This window comes from Lampris incognitus, chromosome 3, assembly GCF_029633865.1.
Source record: "Lampris incognitus isolate fLamInc1 chromosome 3, fLamInc1.hap2, whole genome shotgun sequence".
NCBI lineage: Eukaryota > Metazoa > Chordata > Actinopteri > Lampriformes > Lampridae > Lampris > Lampris incognitus.
The window spans coordinates 61391143-61413168 of record NC_079213.1 but is presented as its reverse complement, the minus strand read 5'-3'; the positions used below and the strand labels follow the sequence as shown (position 1 = coordinate 61413168).

At 46.1% G+C, this 22026-nt stretch overlaps 1 protein-coding gene across 2 annotated transcripts; it reads right to left on the bottom strand.

Moving 5' to 3' along the window:
- Nucleotides 1–1960: 1960 nt before the first annotated feature.
- firrm (fignl1 interacting regulator of recombination and mitosis) lies at nucleotides 1961–21184 on the bottom strand. 2 transcript variants are annotated; one of them, XM_056277618.1, is made up of 22 exons: nucleotides 21096–21184; nucleotides 20719–20815; nucleotides 19843–19983; nucleotides 19365–19527; nucleotides 18616–18700; nucleotides 18354–18492; nucleotides 17525–17614; nucleotides 17334–17398; nucleotides 17056–17204; nucleotides 16483–16612; nucleotides 15465–15651; nucleotides 15077–15159; nucleotides 14689–14740; nucleotides 13695–13784; nucleotides 11115–11300; nucleotides 9324–9443; nucleotides 9132–9227; nucleotides 6872–6985; nucleotides 3777–3881; nucleotides 3578–3658; nucleotides 3345–3491; nucleotides 1961–2365 (listed from the first exon to the last, which is right to left on the bottom strand). In XM_056277618.1, the coding sequence occupies exons 1-22, from the start codon at nucleotides 21167–21169 to the stop codon at nucleotides 2165–2167; spliced, it is 2595 nt and encodes an 864-aa protein (XP_056133593.1). In that variant the 5' UTR covers nucleotides 21170–21184; the 3' UTR covers nucleotides 1961–2164. The 2 variants fall into 2 exon arrangements, with proteins under 2 accessions (XP_056133593.1, XP_056133591.1); XM_056277616.1 differs by having other exon boundaries at nucleotides 20719–20823; nucleotides 21104–21184.
- Between the last annotated feature and the right edge of the window lie 842 nt (nucleotides 21185–22026).

The following is a 22026-nucleotide window of genomic DNA, read 5'->3' as shown; positions in this document are numbered from 1 at the left end:
CAGTCTAGTCCGTTGCCTACCAACATGGAGAACGCCGGTTTGAATCCCCGTGTTACCTCCGGCTTGGTCGTCGTCCCGAAGGACACAATTGGCCGTGTCTGCGGGTGGGAAGCCGGATGTGGGTGTGTCCTGGTCGCTGCACTCGCGCCTCCTCTGGTCAGTTGGGGTGCTCGTTCGGGAGGGGGGGTAGTGTGATCCACCCACATGCTATGCCCCCTTGGTGAAACTCCTCTGTCAGATGAAAAGAAGCGGCTGGTGACTCCACAAGTATCAGAGGAGACGGGGTAGTCAGCAGCCCTCCCCGGATTGGCAGAGGGGGTGAAGCGGCGACCGCGACGGCTCAGAAGAGTGGGGTAATTGGCCGGATACAATTGGAGAGAAAAAGGGGGGGAAAAAGAAACATGCATGTTAAGGGGTAGTACTCCTGTCTTTGCCCCTGACCGAGGCAATGGCAAAAGACCTGGAGTTGGTCCCCGGGTGCTGCACGGTGGCTGCCCACTGCTCCTAGCTACACAGCCAGGATGGGTTAAATACAGAGTATAATTTCCCTTCGGGGATCAATAAAGTATCTCAAATGAGCCTCAGGAAGTTCAGATACATTGGAAGGAAATAAAATCCTCAATACGAACTTCATACAGGCACCAGAAACAACAAAGCTCTGGTTGGTTCACTTTGTTCCGAATCGGGGATGAATTTCTTACATTGTTGTAGTTCCCCATGGGGTCGGTTTCATGTCATGTGGCAATACATCCAAGTGAATTGGAATGTGTTAGCAAATGATTTCCTCACTGATCCAGTTTCTGTGCAGGAACTTGACCGTCTTCTGGGATAAACACAAGCGGTCCTTTTGCATCAGGTTGGCGTCAGTTTTCCAGTTTGACAGACTGAAGGTATAACATGGAGCATCGGCACCAGCTGAGTGAACTGATCATCGTATTTGCTGTGATCTCTTATTGCATGCCTTCGGCAGTCCATCGAAAACGATGAAGACTGATGCAGCTGAAGCTCGGCAAGCACGCCTGTGGGCCATCAGGCCGCACTAGAGCGACGATATCTTCCGTTACATGCTCTCCTCGCAAGTGCTTTTCCCATCGAGCTCTCCTCACATCACGCCTTGCACAGTAGTTAAGACAGGCAGTGTCGTGCCCCCGTCGAACAGTCTCTCTGGACCTCATAACCCATTTCTAAGCGGTACACCATAGTCCAACAGGCTCAGTAGATAAAGAGGTTGCCCCGCAGTGACAGCTTACTTGTCAAGTGATGTCATCCACTGACCAACAGAGTGGTTCCTCTGCACGCCATCTGATGTTTGTGCCATTGGTCCGATAGGGCCCATGATCCTATTGGGTTCTTCTGCCGCAAACACCATCGAGCGCCCTGCTGCCAGCGCCTTCATGGATTTGAATTCGGAGTTACCTTCTCCTAGCCTTTGCCTAGAGGCAAATCTATAAGGCAGTAGAAACAGATGCAGATAGCGCCATCTACTGTCATAATGGTAGCAGCAAAGGGTGACCTGACTTGGCACTATTTAACCATCGCTGGAGGCTGGTTCATGGGCATCAGGGAGTATCCACACACCGGTGGGCCTGCGTACCGCACGTCTCCAGTATTGCGTACCAGGGTTTCAGAGTCAAGGGACAGCCTCAAACATTGTTGCGCTGCATCTCGTTGTTTGGGTCAGCACCCCGATCAGACTGTGGTCACGCACACCTGCAGGAACAGAATCCAGCGTGGAGACGGTCAAATCCAGTCAGGTGTGAAAACGCCCTGACGTCGTGTGTTTGATGAGGACATGCACGACAGTAGTTGACCACGGTCTCTGGCGCCTGTGTGTACATAAACAGTCCCTGGCGTTTTGTGCAACTGCATTCCCCACCCCCTGACTTGTAGAAATGGGTTTGGACTCCAGGATCATGAATTCAGAAATAAAAGCCATCTTTAGCTTAGTTCGGTACACACACTTAAAAGTTTAATAAACAATTGGATATGACTAAAGACTAACCATAAACTGACCCTTTGCCTACGTGTGACGTAAGAAGGGAGAGAGAAACAAATACCCGAAAGCGGAAAAAAACAAATATTCTTAGCAAAGGGGGCTGCACATTGTTCACAGGCATATCTTTAAAATCAGAACATTTACAGGCGGAAAAGAACAGCGCAGCCGTTAGGTAGCCCACTGGGCCGCGCTGATTTGTGTTATCAAAGTCTGCAGCTCCTGCAGCTTGGATTCCAACCATTGTGGAGCTGCCATGTCGGAGTCCGCCTCAGCAAGACCCAGCAGAGCTTTCAGAGCCGCCTCGGCCGTCTGGACGTGATGACTGTACTCCACCTCACTGGTCTCATGTGGCGCTGTCTTTGGACAAGGCTGAGAGGAAAGGCACGGGTGGGGTCATTATATGAGTAATCTTATGGTTCGTTGGTTTAAACACTCACTGAGAAAACACATCATCATTACATTTCATGGCTGGCAAGGTGGGAGGGCTCACTTTTGTTTTCAGCCAAACATTTTTTTGGCTTTTTTTTTTCTCCATCAGACAGCGACAGTGGAGGCAGACAGGAAATGAGGGAGAAAGAGGGGTAGACATGCATCGCTAGCTGGATTCGAACCTGCGATGATTGCAACCATGTGGCCATGTAACCATTCGGCTACGGAGGCGCCCCAAGGTCTCTCCATCCATCCATCCATTATCCAAACCAAGCTTATCCTGCTGTCAGGGATGCTGGAGCCTATCCCAGCAGGCATTGGGTGGCAGGCGGGGAGACACCCTGGACAGACCGCCAGTCCATCGCAGGGCCCACAGACACACACACACACACACACACACACACATGCACACACACACCTAGGGACAATTTAGAACGGCCGATTCACCTGACCTACATGTCTTTGGACTGTGGGAGGAAACCCACGCAGACATGGGGAGAACATGCAAACTCCACACAGAGGACGACCCGGGATGACCCCCAAGGTTGGACAACCCTGGGGTTCGCACCCCGGACATTCTTGCTATGAGGCGACCGTGCTAACCATTGCGCCACTGTGCCGCCCGCCCATAAAGTCATCAGCAATAAACAAGGAATGTGATGTCTTCATATCCTGTGGTGCGCAGGACAGCCCGTGGTTAACATTGTATTTTAGGTGGTAATAAAACTCTGATAGTGGGCTGCAGTGGAATATTTTTCAGATCGCTTTCTCATTTCCTAAGGTCCCTCTTTTCATAAAAATATCCCATTGAGCTAGAGCCCCTGGAGTACCTTTTAGTCACTGGTATTGTGCACTCGCGATGTTCAAAAGGGTTTCACGAAAACTTTTCCAAAAAAATGACACAACAGATACCGCTAACCTCTGAGTCAGTGACGGCTTTGGCAGGAGATTCGTTCATGATATTTTCCTTATTGGTCTCAAGCCTCTTGTTGTGTTGCTCAATAACAGAAGTCTCACATCTGAGCCTCTCCAGCCGCGTCTCCGCCGCTTCCCGTGCACAGACAGTCTACAGACGACAGACAGCCATAAGTCCCATTTATGTCTAGCTCGGGTTTCAGCAGGATCCTCATAGTACACGCTGGCTTTGCTTACCTTGCTGAGGTAATTCACCAATTTGGTTTTGGTCTCTTCCACAGACAAACTCTGGGAGATCACCTCCTCATGATTTGTGATCTAAAAACAACAGACCCGTTCATTAAGGTTGTATCAAGGCTCCACCAGTGCAGAGGTCTAGGCCTGTACCTTTAGTACATCACTAGACTATAACATGAGATGTGACTTCTTGCCCCACCTCTGCAAAGTTGGCAAAGGCCTCCATGGCGTGCTGATGTAGCAGCCAGGATCTCTCGGCGAGCAGGGCTCCGAACAGACTACTCAGCCTGGGCAGGACTTGGTTCTGTGGGACAAAAAAAAAGAGAATCAGGGCATCTTAAAAAGGATGACAGCTGTTATTAACTGTCACTGGAGATGCGGGGGGTCTGGGTAGCGTGGCGGTCTATTCCGTTGTGTACCAACACGGTGATCACCAGTTCAAATCCCTGTGTTACCTCCGGGCTTGGTCGGGTGTCCCTACAGACACAATTGGCCGTGTCTGTGAGTGGGAAGCCGGATGTGGGTATGTGTCCCTGGTCGCTGCATTAGCGCCTCCTCTGGTCGGTCGGGGCGCCTGTTCGGGGGGGGAGGGGTGGACTGGGGGGACTAGCGTGATCCTCCCACATGCTACGTCCCCCTGGTGAAACTCCTCACTGCCAGGTGAAAAGAAGCGGCTGGCGACTCCACATGTATGGGAAGAGGCATGTGGTAGTCTGGAGCCCTCCCCGGATCAGCAGAGGGGGTGCAGCAGAGACCTGGATGGCTTGGCGGAGTGTGGTAGTTGGCCAAGTACAATTGGGGAGAAAACGGGGGGCAAAAAAGCCACAAAAATAAAAAAAACCTCACTGGAGATGTGCGAAAGGGTGTTGGAAGTGATTTTGTTCCACCCTGGTGGAATGTCCATTTCTTAGTCTCCAAATAAAGTCATACTTGTACATTTCTGCTGACTTGCATATTTACAGGCGGTCCTCCAGAGCGACTTACAGTAAGGCGGTCCTCCGGAGCGGCTTACAGGAAGGCGGTCTTCCTGAGCGGCTTACAGGAAGGCGGTCCTGCAGAACGTCAGGCGGTCCTCCGGAGCGACTTACAGTGAGGCGGTCCTGTAGAGCGACTTACAGTGAGGCGGTCCTGCGGACAGACTTACAGTAAGGCCGTCCTGCAGAGCGACTTATAGTAAGGCGGTCCTGCGGACAGACTTACAGTAAGGCGGTCCTCCAGAGCGACTTACAGGAAGGCAGTCCTGCAGAGCGACTTACAGTAAGGCGGTCCTCTGGAGCGACTTACAGTAAGGCGGTCCTCCAGAGTGACTTACAGGAAGGCGGTCCTGAGGAGCGACTTACAGGAAGGCAGTCCTGCGAACAGACTTACAGTAAGGCGGTCCTCCAGAGTGACTTACAGGAAGGCGGTCCTGAGGAGTTACTTACAGTAAGGTGGTCCTGCAGACAGACTTACAGTAAGGCGGTCCTGCAGAGCGACTTACAGTAAGGCGGTCCTCCAGAGTGACTTACAGGAAGGCGGTCCTGAGGAGCGACTTACAATAAGGCGGTTCTGCGGACAGACTTACAGTAAGGCGGTCCTCCAGAGTGACTTACAGGAAGGCGGTCCTGAGGAGTGACTTACAGTAAGGCGGTCCTGCGGACAGACTTGAAGTAAGGCGGTCCTGCAGAGCGACTTACAGTAAGGCGGTCCTGCGGACAGACTTACAATAAGGCGGTCCTCCAGAGCGACTTACAGGAAGGCGGTCCTGCAGAACGACTTACAGTAAGGCGGTCCTCCAGAGTGACTTACAGGAAGGCGGTCCTGAGGAGCGACTTACAGGAAGGCGGTCCTGAGGAGCGACTTACAGTAAGGCGGTCCTGCAGAGCGACTTACAGTAAGGCGGTCCTCCAGAGCGTCTTACAGGAAGGCGTTCCTGTGGAGAGACTTACAGTAAGGCGGTCCTGCGGACAGACTTTCAGTAAGGCGGTCCTGCAGAGTGACTTACACTACCGTTCAAAAGTTTGGGATCACCCAAACAATTTTGTGTTTTCCATGAAAAGTCACACTTATTCACCACCATATGTTGTGAAATGAATAGAAAATAGAGTCAAGACATTGACAAGGTTAGAAATAATGATTTGTATTTGAAATAAGATTTTTTTTACATCAAACTTTGCTTTCGTCAAAGAATCCTCCATTTGCAGCAATTACAGCATTGCAGACCTTTGGCATTCTAGCTGTTAATTTGTTGAGGTAATCTGGAGAAATTGCACCCCACGCTTCCAGAAGCAGCTCCCACAAGTTGGATTGGTTGGATGGGCACTTCTTTGAGCAGATTGAGTTTCTGGAGCATCACATTTGTGGGGTCAATTAAACGCTCAAAATGGCCAGAAAAAGAGAACTTTCATCTGAAACTCGACAGTCTATTCTTGTTCTTAGAAATGAAGGCTATTCCATGCGAGAAATTGCTAAGAAATTGAAGATTTCCTACACCGGTGTGTACTACTCCCTTCAGAGGACAGCACAAACAGGCTCTAACCAGAGTAGAAAAAGAAGTGGGAGGCCGCGTTGCACAACTGAGCAAGAAGATAAGTACATTAGAGTCTCTAGTTTGAGAAACAGACGCCTCACAGGTCCCCAACTGGCATCTTCATTAAATAGTACCTGTTAGAGCCTGTTTGTGCTGTCCTCTGAAGGGAGTAGTACACACCGGTGTAGGAAATCTTCAATTTCTTAGCAATTTCTCGCATGGAATAGCCTTCATTTCTAAGAACAAGAATAGACTGTCGAGTTTCAGATGAAAGTTCTCTTTTTCTGGCCATTTTGAGCGTTTAATTGACCCCACAAATGTGATGCTCCAGAAACTCAATCTGCTCAAAGAAGTGCCCATCCAACCAATCCAACTTGTGGGAGCTGCTTCTGGAAGCGTGGGGTGCAATTTCTCCAGATTACCTCAACAAATTAACAGCTAGAATGCCAAAGGTCTGCAATGCTGTAATTGCTGCAAATGGAGGATTCTTTGACGAAAGCAAAGTTTGATGTAAAAAAAATCTTATTTCAAATACAAATCATTATTTCTAACCTTGTCAATGTCTTGACTCTATTTTCTATTCATTTCACAACATATGGTGGTGAATAAGTGTGACTTTTCATGGAAAACACGAAATTGTTTGGGTGATCCCAAACTTTTGAACGGTAGTGTACAGTAAGAGCAATGCAACAGTAAAACCTGGTTACATCAGCCACAAGTAAGAGTGCATTGCCAGGATGTGAGAGTCAAAACTACTGTAGGTGATGGTGTCGTGGTGTCAGTACCTGGCTGTCATGAGGGACAAAGACCTTCCCCAGGGATGCCAGGAAATCCAGGGCAGCCAGCACCACCTCATCAGGACACTTCTGGGAAACCAGAGCGCTCACACACGCCAGCGCCTGAATCACAGACAAGAAGAATAACATGGTCTACTCGCCACAGCGCAGGTTTTACTTGTAGGCCTCAAATTCCAGAAAAGTCTGCAGCACAACGTGCTAAAAAATCATGTCAAGTGTCTTCAACAGCATAACAGTGTTGAACCACAACAATAACATTTCAGGGAACTCTTAAGATGACGGCGCTCCATTTGTTATACCTGTTTCTCTGAAAGCCTTTAGAGCGGCTCATGGGAACTGCCGCCCAGCGGCGGCACACTGTCGCTCAGATGAAGAAAGAAAATGATTGTGGATCACAGCTCCTAACGCAGTGATTTATCGTATTTATGTGATTTTTGTATAACCAACAAAATCTGAAGGGCTTTTTACACCGCCTCGGGAACGCTGTGCCTTTAATCTGCCTCGCTGTTCTGTGGAAAACGTACACACATGGAATGGGGGGGGGGGGGGCGTTTTTGTTCCAGCGTTAAGCCAGCAGTGGAGGTAGTCACAGAGCCGAACTGACGTGTGTGTAAAGCGGACAGTCGGCAGGACGAGACAGCCGACGCTGTTGTGTTACGTCGTGACGCCCCTCCTTCCGGAACGCCGGCATGCTGTGTAAAACCACACACCGGGGCGGCGTTATGCCGCCTAGGTTTGGCTCAGTGTAAAAAAAAACAAAAAAAACAACAAACAAAGCCGGCATAAAGACAGGTCTTTATTATGGCAGCATTGTGAGATCTTGGTGTAAGAACACCAAGTAATTGATCAGTTGAATTAGTGTAAATACACCAATCAGCCAAAACATTAAAACCACTGATTATCTCGTTGCAACGGCGTCAGTCTGGGGTGGGATATATTATAGCAGCCAGCAAGTGAACAGTCAGTTCCTGAAGTTGATGTGCTGGACACAGGAAAAATGGTCAAGTGTAAGGATCCAAGTGACTTTGACAAGGGTCGGATTGTGATGGCTAGAGGATTGGCTCAGAGCATTTCCAAAACAGCAGGACTTGTGGGGTGTTCCCGGTATGCAGTGGTCAGTACCTACCAAAAGTGGTCCAAGGAAGGACAACCGGTGAACCAGCGACAGGGTCACGGGTGCCCAAGGCTCACTGATGTGCATGGGGAGTGAAGGCTAGCCCGTCTGGTCCGATCCCACAGAAGAGCTACTGTAGCTCACATTGCTGAACATTTTGATGCTGGCTATGACAGACAGGTGTCAGGGCCCAGTGCATCACAGTTTGCTGTGTATGGGGCTGTGTAGTCGCAGACCGATCAGAGTGCCCATGCTGACCCCTGTCCACCGTCAAAAACGCCTACAATGGGGACGTGAGCATCAGAACTGGACCATAGAGCAGTGGAATAAGGCAGACTGGTCTGATGAATCACGTTTTCTTTTACATCATGTGGACGGCCGGGTGCGTGTGCATCGTTTACCTGGGAAAGAGATGGCACCAGGATGCACTATATGAGACGAAGGCAACATTCTGCTGGGAAACCTTGGGTCCTGGATGTTACTTTGACACGTACCACCTACCTAAACGCTGCAGACCAGGTACACTCCTTCATGGCAACGGTATTCCATGATGGCAGTGGCCTCTTCCACCAGGAGAATGCGCCTTCCCACACTGCAAAAATGGTTCAGGAATGGTTTGAGAAACATGAGTTCAAAGTGTTGTCTTGGCCTCCAAATTCCCAGATCTCAATCCGATCAAGCATTTGTGGGATGTGCTGAAAAACAAGTCCGATCCATGGAGGCCCCACCTCACAACCTACAGGACTTAAAAGAATCTGCTGCTACCATCTTGGTGCCAGATACCAGAGGACACCTTCAGGGGTCTTGTAGAGGCCATGCCTCGACGGTTCAGAGCTATTTTGGCGGCACGAGGGGGACCTACACCATATTAGGCTGGTGGTTTTAATGTTTAGGCTGATGGGTGTACAACACACACTAGATAAATTCTATTTATGTCCATAAACCAGTTAAGACTCTGCAGAAAAACACAGGATGAACTCAGCAATCAACAAACAGGCAAATCCTAATAACAAAGTTTAGGATTTGTTTTTTGTTTTTGTTTTTTTTGGGGGGGGGGGTCACACCAAAAGCAATTAAAACATAAAAATATTCCTTCAAGAAGCTGATCGATCAATGAATAAAATGGAGAGATACCTGACAAATGACCTGAGCCTCAAGGTTTCTCACCACAGCGGCCGATATCAACAGAAGGAGCCTCAGAGTAGCTTGGAGCACAGGCTGGGTCTGGACCTGAGGTGTGTTCGGGTAAGGGGACAGCTGTCATGTGTTGGTAGTCGTGTGTTTTGTGTACAGTAGTGTCTGTGTGTGCACGTGCTTCTATCTCACCTGGCTGGGACACATACGTAGCCAGACTTGTGTGAGTATCCTCACTGCAGACAACGTATGCTGCCCTCCAGGGGAGGGGTCTTCTTTAACCACTGCTAGCAAGCACAACAGCACCTCATTCTGGAGACAAGAGGAACAGAGAAATCACACTGCTGTTCCCACACATTTTCATTTGACATGTCCGTTTCCAGACCTTAACCAGAAATTGTCTGTGTCACGTGTATGCTGACACGCCAGGACACCAGACGCCTCTCTAGCACAAGCTCCTTCACAACACACATGTAGCGGGTAACCAGGCTGGTTTATTTACGCAGATACACAACTGCCAAAGTCATGTGAAGGATGATACTCAACAATCACAAGATTGATCAATCCCTGAAAAGCATTTCAAAGAATATAGCATGTGCCATAAATATGAAATATGTTTGATATTTTTCCTGGAAATGAGTAAAATTGTAAAACTTGATCATAAACTATTTTATTAGAATTTCAAGACTCTTCAGAGCTGCTTACAAATCTTGTGAAGACACCCATTTTTGGCTTCTCTGCAGCCTCCTACAGACTGAGATTTTAGCAGTCCTGTAAGTTCACTGGAAGCCACACGGTGCGATATGGATCTAATGAACCAGGGTACGACATCAAGTGTGATGTGTGTAGACTGTACAATGATAACACTACTGAATCGCAGGCTACGACGCAACGCCACAAAAACGCCATCAGCGTGCGTGCCGCACCAGCGCACGTCATCGATCTACGCCGCCAGTAAAGCAACATGATGCCAAGCAGGACTCGAGTCCTTTCAGTAGTCACCGCAGCTCGTTGTGTTGCTCGTTGTGTTGCTCGTTGTGTTGTGTTGACTCCATGGCATTTGGGTCACAGATGCTAACAGCGTGTTTGTTTGTGTGTAGCGCCAGCAAAGATTGTGCGTGGCGTTGATCAGTGCGTAATTTCGTGCTGTATTTCTATTGGTTGGTCAGTAGGCGTAGGTCGTAGCAGCAGTCACATTGTGAGATGGTCGTCCTACATTTCTGACTCTGTCAGACTTTTGTCCCAGGTTATCTTCGGTCACAAGACTGTAATAATGGCCGTCTTTGAACCTGTCTCACAGTGCGACGTAGGACCACCGTTCTGGAGCCACGACCAAAGATATCACCACGTTTAGTCGTCTGTCATCTGAGACAGCCCACATCATACCGTCTGTAGGAGGCCTGAGGGAAAAACTCTAACCAGACCTGTCATCTTGTTTCCACATGCACAGAGGACCAGTCAAGAACAATCCAGACTATGGCAGAGAAGCTGCAGGTCAGGGAGGACTATGAGAAACTGATTTCAACAACTTTCCAAAATCTGTCCAAAATGTTCTGCCACCCAATGTAGGCCTATGTGGCCTACATCTACCAGCTGCACGGTACTTTCAACAAAATACAGGATTTTTTTTGTAAACATTATTTGATCCAGTTTGCCTCCCACCTGAACTTCTTCCATACAACGGAGTGGCTTCATTTACAACAACCTTATTCATCTGGTTTGTTCTCACCCTTGAAAACAAGCTCATCTTAACCTAACGTCATCTTAACATCACAGATAAGAGGTCACGAGCCCGCGGCCCATTTTTCTTTCAATGCACAATGGCAGGTCAGCCGACCCAAGCTGTTGCATACACAATAAGGTAACCTTGTCCTTGATGTACATGAAGTGCCCCTTTTGTCTCCCCTCTCTATTGCATGTCACACTGAATGAAGAGTTTCCTATCCAGGAGGCCAACTGTCCCACATCAGAGGTCATCCTCACCACTTTGTCCACGTGCCCAAGTTTGTAACCCCCACTCTGCCAGTCAGCCAGGGCTTTCTGAGTCAGCGAGATGACGTCTGTCGCTACTCGGGCGCAAGCATCTGGTGAGAGGGCTCTGAGGAGGACGTGATGCCAAACCGGCATGTTCTCCATCTCAGAAGGGGGGAAACGCTCAACCAGCTCCACCTAAGGAACACAAAAAAAAGGACTGCATCATGGGACAAATGAGATGACTTCAACACATAAGAAAAAGTAATTTATGGAGATTTAAACACTCATATGAAATATATGTGTACTTTCATAAGAAATACTTCTTTGTAGCCTGTTGGCATCTTCCCAGAGTATAACAACCCAAAAAGGGGAAATTAAAAATGAACTCTCAGCGTTAAAGTCCGACATATTTACGCCGTAAGTCATGAGGGATGTATTCTTTTCTTTTTTCTTTTGAGTTTGCAAAGGTGAAATGCTGAGAAACACTGTTTTCAACAGTTATTCAAACATCTGAGTGGAGACTAACTTTGTGGACAGCAGGGCTGGGTATTTGTAAGGACCCCACGATACCATACGTATCATGACACACGGCTCATGATACAACTGTATCACAATACATTGCAATACTCTACATAATTTACTGAACATTTTAAAATATAGCTGAAAATACTAATTGCTGTGTTCCACCTGGGCAGTTTCATATTTACATCACATTATATTTTGAACTGAAATATAGATGCCATATCATGTGAAAATAAAGTGCATATTAAGTATTCTTGTGTCACATAACACACTGAACCCAACTGCAATGTAGATACCATAACATTATAAAATAAAGCACACATTAAGTCTTCAAAGAAGTTTCAATCAGCTCATCTGGATACATATATTGACAGATATGACTGAAACCGGTCATTATGTAACTGTATTGTTTATAAGGGTGGGATACCTGCAGTCAGTTGAGACTGAAGATGTCACTCAGATGATGATGAAATGTATCTGTCAATAAACATTGTATCCAGATGAACTGATTTACCTTTCTTTGATTTTCTTACCTGGATTACTAAGCATGCATCAAGATATATTAAGTCTTCTTATTGTGTCAGTGAACTGACTCTGTTTAAAACATGCATAATTTATTTTTTTTTACATATCAATACAAGGGGCTGGAAAATCAAAGTATCGTGTGAAAAAAATATTGCAATATTGAGCTGTATCGGAAAATGGTGGATTGCTCCCTCCGGGTTGGGGATGAGTTGTTGCCTCAAGTGAAGCAGTTTAAGTATCTCGGGGTCTTGTTCATGAGTGAAGGTAGGATGGAGCGGGAGATTGACAGGTGGATTGGTGCAGCATCAGCAGTCATGCGGACGTTGTACCGGACTGTTGTGGTGAAGAGGGAGCTGAGCCGGGAGGCAAAGTTCTCAATTTACCAGTCAATCTTCGTTCCAACCCTCACCTATGGTCATGAGCTTTGGGTAGTGACCGAAAGGGCGAGATCGCGGATACAAGCGGCTGAAATGAGTTTCCTCTGTAGGGTGTCTGGGCTCAGCCTTAGAGATAAGGTGAGGAGCTCAGACATCCGGAGGGAGCTCAGAGTAGAGCCACTCGGAGTAGAGCCGTCATGTTGAAAGGAGCCAGTTGAGGTGGTTCGGGCATCTGATCAGGATGCCTCCTGGGCACCTTCCTTTGGAGGTTTTCTGGGCACGTCCAACTGGGAGGAGACCCCAGGGTAGACCCAGAACTCGCTGGAGGGACTACATGTCTAATCTGGCCTGGGAACACCTTGGGATCCCCCAAGAGGAGCTGGAGGGCATCGCTGAGGAGAGGGACGTCTGGAGTGCCCTACTTACCTGGCTGCCACCGTGACCCGACCCCGGAGAAGCAGCTGAAGATGAATGAATGAATGAATGAATGAATGAATGAATGAATGAATGAATGAATGAATGAATGAACTGTATCGATTTTTTTGCGCAGCCCTTGTAGACAGACGATACAGTGGTCACTGCAGGCTTTCATTAGGGTGTACCTTCTTTGATGAAGGAGTCAGGACACAGCATACATGCATGTATCAACTGAAATGCAGCTGAAAAATGTTTGAGACGCTGCCTCGAGTCACTCTGAAATTGCTTGTATACAAAGCGGAGTTTTCAGGGTTATGGGCACGTTTTCTCATTTGTATGTATTAGTAAGATTAAACATAATTCAAAATAAGAGTGTGCAGTCCACTCATCTTTAACACTTAAATTAATTTAGCCATTTGCAAAGTAGAGAGAGACAGAGAAGGGGAGGAACAAGAAAAAAGGTAGCAGGGCATGCTCTTTGGCAAGCAGTGTGAGACAAGAAATAACCACTCATCCATCTGTGACCGTGAATCACTTTCCTGCCACACTGCCAAGATTTTTCCCTTTCGCAATTCTGGTTTCAGCCGCTGGAATAGGATTTGATGTATTGCTGTTAAAGGACAAGTGTATGCCAGTTTGGCTTTAGCATGGATTCAGGGAACAGAGTACAAAATTGTGTTTTTGAGGTTGCTCTAGGTGGTGCTTTCTGGATGAAACATTCCCGTTTCAGCTCGCAGGGCTTTCTGACCTGATGGTTGGGCATCATGAGGAACAACATGCGCTTAAGCAGCAGGCCCAGGTTGGACAACTGGTAACAGTCCCGCCTGCACTTTTTCACCTGAGGGAGGAGAGGCAGGAGAGGGTCAAGAGAAAGAGAGAAGAAAGAAAATCAATTTATTTTGTCATTATAGGTTATAATGAAATTTGTTTTCTGCATTTAATCCATCCCATAGTATAGGAGCAGTGGGCAGCTGCAGCGCCCGGGGACCAACTCCAGGTCTTTTTCCTATCGCCTTGCTCAGGAGCACAGTCAGGAGTATTAACCCTAACATGCATGTCCTTTTGATGGTGGGAGGAAACCGAAGCACCCGGAGGAAACCCACGCAGACACAGGGAGAACATGCAAACTCCACACAGAAAGGACCTGGGACGCCCTGGGGTTCGAACCCAGGACCTTCTTGCTATGAGGCAACATTTGCTAACCACTGGGCCACCGTGCCGCCAATAAGATGGACTACAGAAAGTGTGAAGGCTCAGGTGGAGTGGATGCTTTCATGGAGAGAAGGAAAAAGATAAAAGAGGTTATTTTTGTGCAATTTTTGGCTTATTTATACGCCACACTGTGATGGGACTGTTTGTGGTCAGATGTTCCAGCCACCCCAGATCCAACAATACCAATCATCACCCACTATTGGGGGGCTGCAATTGGCAGGGTGAGCACTACCAATTCCTAGTTTATAGGGAATTTATAGCTCTTCAAAGGGGTGCACAGAGGTCATAAAGATACACATGACTCATGACCCCTGTGGTCTCTACCCAAGTTGGCCAGCAGCAATGCTCTAGGCAAGGATGTAAGCCAAATCCGCTCGAGTCTACACGATTACCATGTTCATGGGAATATTCTCATTTGTCTCTGTGGTGCTGTATACATTTCTGAATCAGGTAGAGAATTACAAAAAGTCTCAAATCCATTAACCCCTGTTGATCATCAACTTTAGTCTGCTGACTTGGTCTTAACCTACCAGGTGTGCTATGACGAGGACGTTATGTAGACAAAGTTCTGCTGTCCCATACCTAAGGATAGAGAAGTTACAATTAGCTGGCTCTCACTACCTCTCAGTATCTGATTTTTACTGATATGGGTCAACATGAGTCTCATAAATTCCAGACAATCACAGGAAACTGGCTTGAATTTTCAATACTAAACTCTCGGTCCCTGGTCAAATGTTCTGACCTTATCTAAATGTCCTAATGCAGTATACGCTCAACTACCCAGAACATTAATCTGGATAAAACAAATGTTTAGAATTACTCAACAATAATGTTTCACACAGACAGGTGCACAGCATCAGAAAATGTACTCCAGGTGATGACAGTTAGTAAGCTCAGTCCTTGTGTCCTCGTTCTCACCGTGCTGTGAAGCACCATACGTCTGTAGCCAGCAGGGCCGTTTGCGTATCTGGCTGCAGGACAGCCTCCAACAAACAACACTCCTGGAACAGAGAAAGGAGGTGAGGGAAATGGGAGTAAGAGGAAAAGTGATACCAAGAAATCAAAGAGAAGTGAAGAAATTGAAAGTGAAAGGCACAGGAAAATCAGCGCCAGGAAATCCTGCACAAAAACACAACAGTTTGGTGGCGTCTGATTAGACTCTGTAATGAATACCAATTCGACACCTTAGACCAGAAAAGCACAGCACCATCAGGCAACTAACCGAAGTGGAAAGTCCTTTGATAAGATCTTTTTAAACAAACGCATCGCATCTTGGCTTGCCGTCTACATACACAGAAAAGCTCACCAGAACGGGGAAGTACAGTGGGGGAAGCATGGCCACACCGGCGCAGAGCTGCACGCATACATGGTGGTGTAGAGTGACCCTGACTTGGGCGTGGCCGTTCATCATCACTCCTGGCAAAAGCACGGGCACCTTACGCTCCGTATAGCAACGCCGGAAACTATCCAACACAGCCTGGTAGAGAGGAAGCCTAGGGACATGTGGGACAGGAATGTAAAGTTCTGCACTTTGTCCAACTTCACATAGCAGACGTTTTTATCCAAGCGATGAACACCTGAGAGGTAATACAACACAAGCAAGGCTCTAGGCAGGAGATAATAATAATAATACGCATCAAAAAACTAGGGTCAGGGCATCTATTCCGTCGCCTACCAACATAGGGATTGCTGGTTCGAATCCCCGTGTTACCTCCAGCTCGGTCGGGCGTCCCAACAGACACAACTGGCCGTGTCTGCGGGTGGGAAGCGTTTTTTTTTTTTTTTTTTTTCAGATACTTTACTGATCCCTGTGGGGAAATTCTTTCTCTGCATTTAACCCATCCTTGCTGTGTAGCCAGGCGAAGTGGTCAGTCGCTGTGCAGCACCCAGGGACCAACTGCAGTTTGTCTTGCCATGCCTTGCTCAGGGGCACAGACAGCAGTATTAACCCTAACATGCATGTCTATTTGATTGTTTGATAAGTTTTTTGCATGCACAACACTTTGGGATATTTCCAGCACCCTCCTGTTTTCCTATGGACAGGATAAAAAGCTACAGAAGTAGGCGTGTACCAACTACTAAATGTACAGTAATGTGAGTGGGTAACCATGGTAGTTAACTGACAGCTGTGATAACTAATAGGAAACCGATTAACGTAAATGATAGACAGAACGAGGAAAGTTGGCCTTTTATAACAGTTTTACTACTTTATTGTTTCCGTTCTTTAGAATTCTAGACAGAAATGTGGAAGTAGGCTTATTCCTCAGGTGATTAAGACAATAACATATGAGTCTGAGGTAAGGCAGGTGATGACGGTTCATTACCTGGGTATCTCTTCAGAGAACTGACTGCCAGCGTACCAAAGCTGCAGCACCTCTTCTGGCTGGGTGGCCAACTGACCCAAGACGTTCACCAGCAGAAGGCACTGAGGAAGCTCATACTTGGGACTCAACTCTGAAAACAGAAAAAGAAAAGGGTCTCACAAAATCTCGTAGACTTTACTGTTGACACAACTAAAACTAAGCCCTGTAAGAAGTGCATCTGTTAACTAGAATCTAACGGCTTGGCTGCCAGTATGTTTCGGTGAACATTCAAGTCACTACAAAAGGTTGCCATGTGTGCAGCTAGACTGTCTGCTTATTCCAAACAAGCCGCACACTTCCTAAATCAATCCCAAACAGGTTGAGCTGATAGACTGCATGTCTCCAATGGACTCCGGACTGCTGGAGTCAGCAAACTTGTGTCCATCCAGACATGTGTGGCGGTGCAGAGAGGACACCATGAGAGAGATTATGTCACAAGGTCTCCAATGCTACAATGAGAGGTGGCTGGCCATCCATCATCCCCTCTATACTCTCTGCACCTGGGGCAAACTGAGGGCAAAATTTGGCACTCACGCTGCTCCCGTCGGAGGACAACCTCAGCAAAGGGCCGCAGGGGCAACAGCTGAGACAGGAGGGCCTCCATGGGCACCAGGGCCACCACATTCAGCTCCTCAGACAGAGGGGAGGGCAGGGCTGGGGCACCCAAACACGGACCAAACATACTGAAACAGGAGTAGATGTCATGCATCTCATAATACACATCTGGCCAATGTATGAAATCCAGAATGCTGAACCGGAGCCTACATCAGACACACACAACCAACACAAACAGAAAACAGAGTTTCATCTACCTTACGATCTGGAGGTAAAGTTGATGAAAGCGGCTGCAGTACTTTGCCAGAAAAGATTTGAATTCCTGTTCCAGGGGGTGAAGAGGAGAATCGGCGATGTTATGAAATGAAAAGCAAGATCAGGTTTTTGCTGATGCTGAATATTCAGGAAAAAAAAACCATGGCTGCGGAAGGACTCCGGTTTTTCTTACCTTTATGTAATGAACTAAAGTGTTGGCAAAGAACCTGCACATCTTCATGGTTTTCTGTAACAGTTTGTAATCTGGGCTTTGAGCATTCTCCTTAAAAAAAAAAAACAGACACAAAAAGCAGGAAAATGGGGTGATAAAGCACATCCCTGCCAGGGATGTGTTCACTTCACCTCTACCCTTCACATTATGTTGAAAACCCCGAGGCTCATCTCACCTCATGCCAAGAACAAAAGGGAGCAAAACAGGAAAACGTCTAAATTTGGCCAAAAAAATATTAAAAATTAACACTCAAGGACACAAAAATATTCACTACTGTAACGTCTCTGCTCGTCATCAAGCAAGTCACTACCATGCAGTGTTTACATTTACATGTCAATCATCTTGCCATTGTCTCTAGAGTGACATATAAGGATTTAAGCTTTTTCTGCTATGTAATGGCAGGAAGTGCAAGAGACAAAACAACAACCACCCCCCCCCCCACACACACACACACACACACACAAGAAAAGCAACAAATTAATTCTCCAACAACGGGCGCCCCTGTAGCAGGCATCTTATGAACTAATATGAACACACCGGATCAGCATTTTATCCGAGGTCAAGGTTACCGGCAGGCAGCCAGGTAAGTTTGTGCTTTAGGGATTTGTCTTGGTTGGATGCTCAAGATAAGACAGGGACGCAATGTTTCAAAAAGAGGAACTAAGCATATCTCATATCCATGAAGAATCATCAGTGTACCTAAGAATGTCCAAATATCTATACAGAGCAAATTCAACATTATGTGGGCACTTGGGGGATTGTGCAGCACTGACTCGTAGATCTTTCCTACCTGCTGGCCGGCTTGTGTTATCTGTTCACCCAGCTCCAAACACCTGCTGAAGTAGGCCAACAGATTGTCAGCCAGACTGTTAGTGATGTCCCCGTGACGGAGATGTTCCTCCACCAATGACTGGTACCTCACACTCTGTCTGAACACAGCAGCTGAGCATCATAATCACATTATTGATCAATCTGTGTCACTTATTAAAAGCTGTAAGTGTTACTAAACTACACTACACAGTGAACCAAGACTTAGCATGCTTGGTACTGACTTAATTATAAATTTCCAGGTGTTGGCGTGCATGGCCATGTCGAGGCTGGCGATCACAACACAGACATCCAGAAGGCTGTGAATCACTGAAAGAACACAACAAAAACACTCGATGAAACAAAGACTGATTGATGATGTATAGCTTCATATCGTATCACATCAGAGCCAAGATTGCATGACGTCAAGTACAGTTAATGTTTAATCAATTAAACAATGGATAATTACCAACAGCAACGGAAATAACAGATTCATAACACAAATTAGCTGAGCAATGCCTCAAATCATCATTTAAGTCATAGTTAGGGCATTCTATGACTTAAAGTAGGCATGGGAATGGACAGATTTTCACTTTTGTTAAAGGAAGTAAACGAGTCTGTTGTCCTGACAAAAGACGTGGTGCACCACAGAATGCACTTTTGGGGCTAGGGGGCAGAAAAGACTGGAACTAAATCGAAACCCGACTGAAATGGACATAGACAGTAGCCTTACAGAATTGAACGACAGCGAGAGCGGTTTACTTGTTAATATAGGTTTGCAGGTAAGTTGGTGCAGTTCCTTGAGCTGTCAGAAAAGACAGCAGCGAGAATGAGGATTTTATGTAGGCAGCAGCCAGGAACTGTGCATCGACAGGTTGAGAACCAAATGTGCAGTACATAACAGGGCCATGCACATGTATGTAAATGTGCAGGCGTGCGCGCACGCACGCACGCACACACACACACACACACACACACACACACACACACACACCCATGACAATGTCAGAAACCTCCTCTTCAGAGGTGCTGGTATCAAGGGAGATCCTGTCCAACAGCTCCATAACGCCTTTCTGTAGGGAACAGGCCTCCTTGAAGAGGTCCTGAAGTAGGTCAGCTAACAGGGACAGGCAGCCACAGTAGATTTCCTGACTCTCCTGAAAGCAGGAAGCCATAGTTGACACATGGAGAGTATTGACGGTGTGGTACAACTTTAATAAGGAAATAAGCAATTTGACCCTGTGAGAAACATCAAAAAAATAAATATGCTGGGTGTATAAATTAAATTTCAAGTTTTACATGTGAAATCATTGCTTTTTCTCCTCGTTACCAAATCAAAGAATTGGTATGGCCAAGCTCAGCAAAACATTAAGGATTATGCACTGCAGGAAATAAGCGAAAGCTTTGATACAGCTGATTTTGCATGCAAGTAAATGCTTAAACAAATGCCATTAGTGAAGTAAATGACGTACCTTGCAGTGCTGGAAAGTGTCCTTAAGGATTTTGATGATGCAGGAGGGTAAAGACCGAATGGCTCTAAATTCTGGGGCTTTCTCGAACGAGGAGACATGGCGTACACAAGCAGACATCACCTCTATTATCTGCACCATTGCCTGAATATAAGCAACACAGCAAGCTCTTGTTAAAACAGGATGTCTGACGGGAAAAAATACTTTCAAGCAATGAACACTGAAGAAAAAGATATACATGTTTAAGCCCTCTCAAGTCAGTGTAAGGGTCATTGGAAATGTTTCATTGGTTCCAAATTTGAAATCTGCTGCTGGTTCGTATACTTCTGTGATACCTTTCTTTGGCTTCAATGATGAAAAGACATTATGCAGCAAGGCAAATAAATTGCAAAGTAATATTTACTGATTTTAGCTAATCTCCAAAGACTCAGATGACACTCAACAAACTTCTTCAACACAAGCAGCTGTATACTTGGATAACTTACTTAGCGACATCGTGAAATTGAAAATAATAAAATGTAAAACATTACAATAGAAAAAAGAGGCATCTCAATATCTTTTCATCATTTAACAAAGTCAAAGTGTTTATTTATGCAGTTAAAAACAAGTTCCCCTGTACAATGAAATTCTTCCTTTTCCTTCCACTCTGAATGCCATTATCAACAAACACAAAGAATAGAAATAGAAAATGAAAGAACAATAACTAAATGAATATCTGCCGAAACAAAAAGAGAATAAAAAAAACTATCTGAAGAATAGAATAATGTCCCTGACAGATGCATTGTGTATGGCACCTATGGGTTATTACATTTAAACATCAAGGCCTAGTCTCCAGTGGTAAATATAAATACATAGAATGAGTCAGGTTGGGGAAAGCACCTGCAAAATGTTCCTCAATAATGTGCGCAGTTCTGTGTTTTGACTGGATAAGCCTCCAACTTGGTTCAAGATCTCTTTGGTCAGACTGTTAAACATACTGACTGCCTGAGGACATAACAGAATATATTCCAGGGTTGAGTCAAAATCATTTTCAAATCCAATGTAACCAAAAGCTGTGACTTTAATCTAAGGATGTCATTATTCCCACAATATGAGGTCATGAAACAGGATATCGGTTTTTTTTTGAGGTAAAACTTATGTTTCTAATTCCCTGTATTTGATCAAACTTGCCCAACCCCTGATATTTACTATTAAATTAAGTCTAGAGATTACATCCACATTTAGTCTGATTAGAGGAATTTGAGTTAAGTGTGAGCTTTTTCACCTCAGGCAGGATCTTAGAGAAGCACTCCTCCTCCAACTCTGACAATCCAATATGGGGGAGGAACATGTCCGCGATTATCTTCCACACACCTAAAGAACAAGTCAGAGTATAATGAGTTGAAAGTAGATTGGCTAGCCACTCATTTCATGTGAACATCCCCACAAAATAAGACATGACGTATGCAATGTAGATACTTACGTATATGATCATCCCAGCTCCCAGACTCATGATATAGAGAGTGCAAACTGGTCAAGGACAAACATTATAACAGTTTACCTTCTTTAGACTAAGGTAAGATGTAATAATATTCAGTAATGATGTTAGAGAGATATCTTACCAGATATGTTGACTGCAAAAGTACATTTGACTGGACAGATCAATGAAAGTTAGCATTACATGAATTAAGAGTGTTATGCTCAAAATGCCATCCCTCTTAAACACCTTGTCTTCTTAGCTGGATGTAAGGGCTTTCCCCCGGCGTTTCAGGGAGTTGGAATCAAGTTATTTGAGGTGAAAGAGAGACAAAAACTCCAGCAAACGTGTTTAAAAGTGAGCTGAGACAAAGCCAAAACATTTTCCCCAAACTTTGTGTTGAATATTTCAAGAACAGGAAGTGGCATTTTGCAGACTTGTGTGACACACCATCTAAAGACTTGTGAAAAAGGTGACATTTCAAAAGATATGGTGAGTTTGGGCAGGACGGATTTGAGCTCATCGCGACAGGTGTCGTGACTCCAGTGCCGTACCTCCTCTAGGAGAAGGGTCTGCGACATGGTCGTCTCAGGTGCAGTCTGTGTAAACCAGAGAGAGACAGAGGACACGTTTCACTACGTGATCAACCATATACACATTTTGATCCAACAGGAAGATAGAATAGTCACTACGGAAACAGATCCGGTGAGTATGTGGTCTGAAGTGGGCTT

Excerpts from the sequence above, each read along its gene's own strand:
- firrm (XM_056277618.1), bottom strand. The coding sequence starts at position 21,169 with ATGTTCCTCCCCCATATTGGATTGTCAGAGTTGGAGGAGGAGTGCTTC. Across the intron at positions 17,615-18,353 it reads TAACACAAGCCGGCCAGCAG|GAGAATGCTCAAAGCCCAGA; the intron begins GTAGGAAAGATC and ends TTTTTTTTTAAG. Across the intron at positions 17,399-17,524 it reads CTTTAGTTCATTACATAAAG|GAATTCAAATCTTTTCTGGC; the intron begins GTAAGAAAAACC and ends CCCCTGGAACAG.